The sequence below is a fragment of the Microcaecilia unicolor genome, chromosome 3 (assembly GCF_901765095.1).
Source record: "Microcaecilia unicolor chromosome 3, aMicUni1.1, whole genome shotgun sequence".
Lineage (NCBI taxonomy): Eukaryota > Metazoa > Chordata > Amphibia > Gymnophiona > Siphonopidae > Microcaecilia > Microcaecilia unicolor.
The window spans coordinates 215,302,026-215,310,899 of NC_044033.1; the positions used below are offsets into that span (position 1 = coordinate 215,302,026).

Below are 8,874 nucleotides of genomic sequence, written 5' to 3' on the forward strand. Positions count from 1 at the left end.
ACTGCGATGGACCCTGTCCGTCTGTTTATATTACATGACAACTGTAATGCATGAGATTCTCAGTAAAAGACACATGAAGAGGATTAATTTTTTAAAATTTTCTTACAAGGAAAAAAAGATATATATGTTTGGAAGGGAGATTAAGGGACAGGGATATCCTATATAATAATTCTCACCTCCAACATTCTGAGGCTGCCTGGGACTGTGGCTTCCGCTGGAGGTGGTCTGCTTCATGGAGTAGATCAAAGTGACGTCAGCAGCAAACAGCGACCCAGGCAGGGGGAGGAGTAACAGCCAGGGGGAGGAGTAGGCAGCAGCAAACAGCGACCCAGGCAGGGGGAGGAGTACGGAATCGCACCAGATTGGCTGCTGACCTCTCGAACCACAGGCGCACAATAACCGCCCTCAAAAAACCGAAGAGGGAGGGCGGCAAGACGGCAAGCGAGAGGCTGCGTCGACTGTCCAATGTGGAGGAGGCGGGTGAGGGATCAGAGTGGGGTTCAGGGTCCACTCGGAAGAGGGGGGAGGGAAAGACCAGCGGGTCTGACTCCAGCGCATCTGTCATCCCCGTTCACTCACAACAAAGCAAGAAAACGTAGGAGATGCTGCAGGACGTCTAATAGACAGGAGTGGAAGAGAGCACAGCAAGTCTACGGTAAGCAAGGAAGCACATCGGTTAATCTCTGTTTCCACTCCCCTACGCAGCCCTCATTGGCATACACTCAAAAACAAGCAAACCTAGGAGCTGCTGCTGCACATTGTCGTTTTAAAATTGTTGATAGACAGTGCCTTAAAACGTCAAGGACAAAAGGAGGGGGGAGGCAGACAGACCCTGCAACTGGGAGGGAGGGGGAGGGGGGAAAGGGAGGGGAGGGGGAGGGGGAAAGGGAGGGGAGGGGGAGGGAAGGGGCAGGGGGGGAAACAGGGAGGACCCTGCAACGGGGAAACAGGGAGGAAGGAAGGAAGGAAGGAAGGGAGGGAGGGACGGAGGGGGGACCCTGCAAATGGGAAAAAGGGAGGGGGGACCTCCCTGCAACTGGGAGGCAGGGGGGACCCTGCAATTGGGAGACAGACCGGGGGGGAGGATGATGACCCTGGAACTGGGAGGGAGGGTGGACCCTGGCACATACTCTCATTCTTATACACACACTCGCACCCAGTCTCACTCTCTCTCTGTCACACACACACACTCGCACATTCACTCTCTTTCACACAGTCACTCTCACACACACTCACTCAAACATACACACTCCTAGGAAAACCTTGCTAGCGCCCGTTTCCTTTAAAATAGAAACGGGCCTTTTTTTTTTACTAGTTTAAGAATAAAACTGTAAGGATAAGAAAGAAGAGGTATTTCAGCAACTGTCTATAGGTATCTGACCTTTAAAACATCTGAAGACAGAAGCAGAAGGAAGTTTTTCTATTTCTCTTTCTGTATCAGGTCTAGCATCGCCTCTGGGCTTTATTGTTACAACACTGTATGTTTCCACTGAAATTAAAAGTATATATTAATGAATAAAACAGGCAGAGGAGGTAGCCACAGCAATGTTTATATGACATTTAACAGTTCTGTGACAGAGTCCCTTTGTTTTGTATTGTTCGGTGCATTTTGTTCTTTGAAGGTTTTCACTGCCAGGTATAGAAGGGTTACGGGGAATCCAGGCGGGCTTCTTGATTTACCAGTGGTTGATTGGGCTGAGCCCTCATCACAGTGCACCTGTGCAGGACAAAGAAAAATTGTGATTCTGCTTCTGCTACTAAAATCCTGGTGAGTAATGGGAGGGAAAGGGAAAAAGGGGGAAGGAGGGCACCATTATCCCAAGCAACAAGAGGAAGGAAAAGAGGCAGGGAAACCCAGCAGTTTCTTTCACACTCTGTAACAGTTCAGAAAAGCATTACAACTTACTGTAAAATACTCAGAGGGCAATCAATGAGAGACATTTGGCTCTCCCCCCCCCCCAAGAGAACCTGAATGGATGCTGGTTTCTGAAACCTGGCAGGTACTAGGGAATGGCAGGGAGAGAAAGAGAGTCAGCCCGAGTGTCAATGCTGGCCTTGATTACAGCAATGCTCAGCACAAGGATGCCAGAGCTTGGCAAGTGTTGACTTCAAACTCTAATTCACCTGCTGGCACTGTAGAGAGAAGCATTATTAAGAATTATCCAAAGGTGATTCTAAAGAGGAGACCTATGTGATCACAAAAGCTCATGATCAATTTTGCATAATTCTTACTTTGATCCCTATAAGGTGGCGTAGTCTGTAAAGGATACAGGTCTGGATCACTCAGTGCATTGCTGGAAACCTCCATTGTTCTTCCCTATTCATTCATAATCCTCTCCTTTACAGGACAGGATGACCCGCCGGGTCAGAACTTCCCATGTGTGCTTCTTGGTTCTCGCCGTGGGCTTGGTGCTGTGGTATGCCAGCGACCCGCTCTCCAGGTTCATCCGCCCTGGCCCACCAGCCAAGTCGGGAAAAACACACCTGCTCATCCTCTCCTCTTGGCGTTCTGGGTCCTCTTTTCTGGGAGAGGTGTTCAACCAGAACTCTGAGGTTTTCTATCTGATGGAGCCTATCAGGCATCTGTGGATGTCGTTAGCAAATAAGGGCCCAGAGCTCCTTCAAAGACCCATGAGGGACTTACTGCGATCCATCTTTCTCTGCGACATGTCAGCGCTGAAGCCATATACAGTGGGGGAAATAAGTATTTGATCCCTTGCTGATTTTGTAAGTTTGCCCACTGACAAAGACATGAGCAGCCCATAATTGAAGGGTAGGTTATTGGTAACAGTGAGAGATAGCACATCACAAATTAAATCCGGAAAATCACATTGTGGAAAGTATATGAATTTATTTGCATTCTGCAGAGGGAAATAAGTATTTAATCCCTCTGGCAAACAAGACCTAATACTTGGTGGCAAAACCCTTGTTGGCAAGCACAGCGGTCAGACGTCTTCTGTAGTTGATGATGAGGTTTGCACACATGTCAGGAGGAATTTTGGTCCACTCCTCTTTGCAGATCATCTCTAAATCATTAAGAGTTCTGGGCTGTCGCTTGGCAACTCGCAGCTTCAGCTCCCTCCATAAGTTTTCAATGGGATTAAGGTCTGGTGACTGGCTAGGCCACTCCATGACCCTAATGTGCTTCTTCCTGAGCCACTCCTTTGTTGCCTTGGCTGTATGTTTTGGGTCATTGTCATGCTGGAAGACCCAGCCACGACCCATTTTTAAGGCCCTGGCGGAGGGAAGGAGGTTGTCACTCAGAATTGTACGGTACATGGCCCCATCCATTCTCCCATTGATGCGGTGAAGTAGTCCTGTGCCCTTAGCAGAGAAACACCCCCAAAACATAACATTTCCACCTCCATGCTTGACAGTGGGGACGGTGTTCTTTGGGTCATAGGCAGCATTTCTCTTCCTCCAAACACGGCGAGTTGAGTTCATGCCAAAGAGCTCAATTTTTGTCTCATCTGACCACAGCACCTTCTCCCAATCACTCTCGGCATCATCCAGGTGTTCACTGGCAAACTTCAGACGGGCCGTCACATGTGCCTTCCGGAGCAGGGGGACCTTGCGGGCACTGCAGGATTGCAATCCGTTATGTCGTAATGTGTTACCAATGGTTTTCGTGGTGACAGTGGTCCCAGCTGCCTTGAGATCATTGACAAGTTCCCCCCTTGTAGTTGTAGGCTGATTTCTAACCTTCCTCATGATCAAGGATACCCCACGAGGTGAGATTTTGCGTGGAGCCCCAGATCTTTGTCGATTGACAGTCATTTTGTACTTCTTCCATTTTCTTACTATGGCACCAACAGTTGTCTCCTTCTCGCCCAGCGTCTTACTGATGGTTTTGTAGCCCATTCCAGCCTTGTGCAGGTGTATGATCTTGTCCCTGACATCCTTAGACAGCTCCTTGCTCTTGGCCATTTTGTAGAGGTTAGAGTCTGACTGATTCACTGAGTCTGTGGACAGGTGTCTTTCATACAGGTGACCATTGCCGACAGCTGTCTGTCATGCAGGTAACGAGTTGATTTGGAGCATCTACCTGGTCTGTAGGGGCCAGATCTCTTACTGGTTGGTGGGGGATCAAATACTTATTTCCCTCTGCAGAATGCAAATAAATTCATATACTTTCCACAATGTGATTTTCCGGATTTAATTTGTGATGTGCTATCTCTCACTGTTACCAATAACCTACCCTTCAATTATGGGCTGCTCATGTCTTTGTCAGTGGGCAAACTTACAAAATCAGCAAGGGATCAAATACTTATTTCCCCCACTGTATGGGTAGGAGTAAGTTTGTGTCAGATCTGTTTTCATGGATCAAGAGCAGAGCCTTATGCTCTGCCCCAGTTTGCGGCACCCTCCCAGGCTTGGGTGTTTTGGAAGAGACCCATTGCTCTCATATCTGCTCCAAGTCTCCTTTTGAGAAAATCGAGGAGGCCTGCAGATCCCACAGTCATGTGGTAGTGAAGGCAGTGCGAATTCTAGATCTAAAAGCTCTCTATTCACTGCTGGAAGACACCTCACTGAATCTTAAGATCATCCACCTGGTAAGGGATCCACGGGCTGTTCTCTCTTCGCGTGAAAATATGAAAGGGCTGCAAATTGATGACAGGATCATCACTAGGTCTCAGAAGGGCATACCCAATGCCACCATGGTAATGCAGGAAGTTTGCCAGGCCCAGATGCGCATCTTCAATGCATCCTTACCTCTGGAGGATCGTTATCTTCTACTGCGCTTCGAGGACCTGGCAAGAGATCCCATATCCTATGCAGCTGACCTGTTTGAGTATGCGGGCCTGAAGTTGACTCCTCACATGCAGTTCTGGGTCTACCACAACACGCACCAAGTGGCACAGAAGGATCAGGGTTTGCTGAAGTACGCCAAGGATGCCAAGAAAATCTCACAGTACTGGCGACAGAAGCTGATCTTCCAAAACGCTAAGGAGGTTCAGGAAATCTGTAAGCAGGCAATGAACACCTTTGGTTATCGGCTTGTTGGATCTGAGGAGGAGCAAAAGAACATGAGTCTTAACCTTCTCTCGCCCTGAAGGTTAAGGAGACCATTTTAGAATCTCTACATGGCAATTCTTTATGGAAATCATTGGCATTTACATGTGTAAATACTGATTTTAGGATGTAACTATTTACATGGGGGTCGATATTCAAAGTAATTTAACTAGCCAGAAAAGGCTGCTGGGCAGTTAAATTTCACATTAACTGATTAATACTGCTGAAAATGTCTGCTTAGCATCCAACGTGAAACAGTCTATTTTGGGGAGCATTCTGGGGTGGAGTCAGTGAAATCTTGGATCTTCAACCAGGCCTTTAATAGAATAAGTAAATGACACCAGCTGCACATATTATAGCAGGGTATGTTTATCCATTCCTACTCTAGCCAAGATAATGTTCAAACACCTTTCTGACCTCATTTGCAACTCTCTTTAACTTGTCCCTTATTTTCTTACTCCTGTTCCTCTGTCTTATCTATCTATATGTTCCATCTTTGCTGACACTCTATGCTGTCTATTAAAATGTTTTATTACATATTGTGTTGGCATTGTAATGTAGCAGACTATGCCGCACTTAGTATTGATGTTTGAATAGTTTTACTGCCGTAATTGTATATTGCACTTAACCAGCTATGGTTTCGCCAGCTCTACTTACAGCATTGGATTTCTGGGTACACCAGCGGTGGTCACCCACTCCCCAAAGTCAATAAACCACAGAGCCGGTGCATCTATGGGAAAGAGAGAATGCAGCAGGTCATGTCACTTTTTTTGTTACATTTGTACCCCGCGCTTTCCCACTCATGGCAGGCTCAATGCGGCTTACATGGGGCAATGGAGGGTTAAGTGACTTGCCCAGAGTCACAAGGAGCTGCCTGTGCCTGAAGTGGGAATCAAACTCAGTTCCTCAGTTCCCCAGGACCAAAGTCCACCACCCTAACCACTTATCGACGTCCTATTGGAAAAAATAAAATTGTACTCATGTGTGCGTTAAAAAGCTATAAAAATGGTAGTTATATGGAGGCAGAAAAAATGTTGCTTTGATTTTCATTTTTGTATTTTTCTTGTCTCGCTTCAATGTGTACTGTTTCAAAACAGGGCAAGCTGAAATGAAGTAATATGCATTGACACAAGCTAGCTTTCATTCTAGTGCATGCTATTTCAGTAAGTGTGTATTAAAATGTTTGTATGCTAATTTTAATGTGTGTTAAATTGAAATGAAATATTTGTGTGTGAGGGGGTGGGGGGGGGGGCAACTTATCTGGTTAAACTCAATAGTTAAGCTCAATGTTATTTATTTGGATTTTGCTCATACCTTTTCAGTACTAACTCAAAGTGAGTTACATTCAGGTACACTGGGTATTTCCCTGTCCCTGGAGGGCTCACACAATCTAATTTTGTACCTGAGGTAATGGAGGGTTAAGTGACTTGCCCAAGATCACAAGGAGCAGCAGTGGGATTTGAAGCAGCCACCTATGGATGTCAAGCCTGGTGCTCTAGCTACTAGGCTACTCCTCCACTTTGTGGCTAACAGGTCATTTTCAGCGGCACTTAACTGGTTAATGCCTCTGAAAAGGACTGGTTAACGCTTAGAACAAAACTGGGTATTTTGAGGGCTTTTCCAGGTTTCTGGAGTCAACTGCCGCAAAGCTGGTTATGTGTGATATTCAGCACTTATCTAGCCAAGGTCAATGCATAAAAGTCAGTCCCATCTTTATGTAGTGTCCCATAGCTGGTTAAGTGCCAAATATCACAGCTGGCTCTGGGAACCTGGAAATTCAATGCTAAAGCCTGGACATAGCCCGGCATTGACTTTCCAGACATAACACCAGCAGCGGTGAACAAAATACTGGGTGCCACTGGCTGAATATCGACTCATTAGTTATTTCCCACAAATGAAAAAGGAGGTTAACAGAGATTTAGAGGTTGTGGAGTATATTGCAAAAGATGAGGTTGTTGAGGTATGAAAATGTTTTTAGTAGAATTTTTGTTATATTTTGGATTTGAAGGATTTAGGAGAGTAGGAGACGGGGTGGGCTATATTGATTGTACATCGCTTGGATAGAATGAGAACATAAGAGAAGTCATGCTGAATCCTGGAGGAACAGTCCATAGTCTGCTATTCAGATGGGCATGAGGAAGCCACTGCTTATCCCTGGGATCGGTAGCATGGAATTTTGCTATTATTTGGGATTCTGCAAGGAATCTTGCTGCTCTTTGAGGTTCTGCATGGAATCTTGTTACTCTTTAAGATGCTGCCTGGAATCTTGCTGCTCTTTGGGATTCTGCATAGAATCTTGTTACTCTTTGACATTCTGCCTGGAATCTTGTTACTCTGAAATTTTGTCTGGAATCTTGCAACTCTTTGGGGTTCTACATGGAATTTTGCTATTCTTTGAGATTCTGCATAGAATCTTGCTATTCTTTGGGATTCTGCATGGAATCTTGCTACTCTTTTGAGATTTTGCTTGGATTTCAGCACAGATCTCTAGGCACCTATATAGAATCCGGGGAGGGGGGGGGGGGTAAGTGCTAATATTCAGTGGAGATCACCAGCTACCTAACGCTGAATATTAGTGCTTAGCTGGCTAAGCACTATTTCACTGGCCAGGAGCCACTCATGGCTGGTTATATAGCACTGAATATCAGACCCATAGAATCTGGGGGAATGTAAAGAGAAAGAAAAGTTTAAAAATTCATAGTAAATACTCCAGGGAGAATTCTATAATTGGGTAGCATGTGTTCGGTGCAACAGTGAGTGTCAATGCTGTCACGGCACAGATTCTGTTACAGAATATTGGTATAACCCCAAAGATGTGCGCACAATGTTAAGCGCACTTACTTTTGCCAGGTCAATGGTAGGTGGAATGAGTGCATCTGTGTTCCGTGATATGCTGAGATTACATCTCAAAATTATTTACTGTCCGATTTGTTCATTCTGGCTCTGCATCTGGTAGGCCTCCCTAGAATAACATTCATTAATACAGTGAAATTATTGGTTCAGAGGTCTCAAGTTGTGCATTCACATTACTCTGGCTGGCTAGCCTATGGTTAATGGCCATCTGTTTCAAGAACTCCTCTACCTCTTCTTTAGGGTGGGGGGGAAGGGGTATGTTTAAGTAAATCTATAAAATGGGGGCAGAGAGGGAAGGGGAAGAAATAAAAGGTTTAAGACTATGATTTCAAGCTATCCCCTTTCAACTGGGATATCTTAAAAAAGAAATAGCCCTGGTTTACCCAATGAGAAGATTCGTTGCAACCACTTTGCTTTTGTTACATACTACAAGTTTGCCCTTCCCATCACTCTTATGCCAACAAGGTGCACTTTGCTAAGGAATAAAACTGGAAAAGCCTGTTCCGAGCACACTTCTGGATTCCCTACCCTTCTCCCTCCACAGGAGCTGTGACCTGCTTACATTGAGTCCCTGTATTATTACATTTAACAGTGTTCTGAAAGCTCTAGTCACTCACTTCTAAGATTTGGTTGTTGCTCCCAAGCCCACGTGTGTTTAATTTGGTGATTGTTCCCAAATGCACATTTCTTACATGACTTGAAGCAGCAAGAGCAGAAGCTCTAGGTACCATTATCTCTTTTCAACGTGCCACTCCCCTAGTCTGACTGCACATCCCTGGCAGAATGTGACTTTGCTGCCTTAGCTTTCAAATACCAAGACAAACTTAAATCAACGTTTATTTTTTTTTTTTTTACTGGATTTATAATTTGCCCAAACACCATAGCTCTTGGTGCCCTTACTTGCTACCCACAGAAAAAGTCCAGAAGTGGGAATTGAAGGACAGCTAGACAAACCACTGGTTCAACCAATTTATTCCTTAAAATGTATATAAAAACTCAACACGGCAA

The 8,874-nt window shown here is 45.3% G+C and overlaps 1 protein-coding gene and 1 long non-coding RNA gene across 2 annotated transcripts; one reads left to right on the forward strand and one right to left on the reverse strand.

Annotated features, from left to right (window-relative positions):
* Window positions 1-1,529: 1,529 nt before the first annotated feature.
* On the reverse strand, window positions 1,530-4,796 carry LOC115464965. The gene is made up of 2 exons (XR_003941297.1): window positions 4,714-4,796; window positions 1,530-1,717 (listed from the first exon to the last, which is right to left on the reverse strand). It is a non-coding gene; the product is annotated as an uncharacterized LOC115464965 (long non-coding RNA).
* On the forward strand, window positions 1,708-5,155 carry LOC115464964 (carbohydrate sulfotransferase 4-like). The gene is made up of 3 exons (XM_030195356.1): window positions 1,708-1,768; window positions 2,347-2,687; window positions 4,283-5,155. The coding sequence occupies exons 2-3, from the start codon at window positions 2,353-2,355 to the stop codon at window positions 5,052-5,054; spliced, it is 1,107 nt and encodes a 368-aa protein (XP_030051216.1). The 5' UTR covers window positions 1,708-1,768; window positions 2,347-2,352; the 3' UTR covers window positions 5,055-5,155.
* Window positions 5,156-8,874: the final 3,719 nt, after the last annotated feature.

Coding starts and splice junctions, on each gene's coding strand:
- LOC115464964 (XM_030195356.1), top strand. CDS start 2,353: ATGACCCGCCGGGTCAGAACTTCCCATGTGTGCTTCTTGGTTCTCGCC. Junction 2,688..4,282: donor ATGTCAGCGCTGAAGCCATA/TACAGTGGGGGA, acceptor TTTCCCCCACTG/TATGGGTAGGAGTAAGTTTG.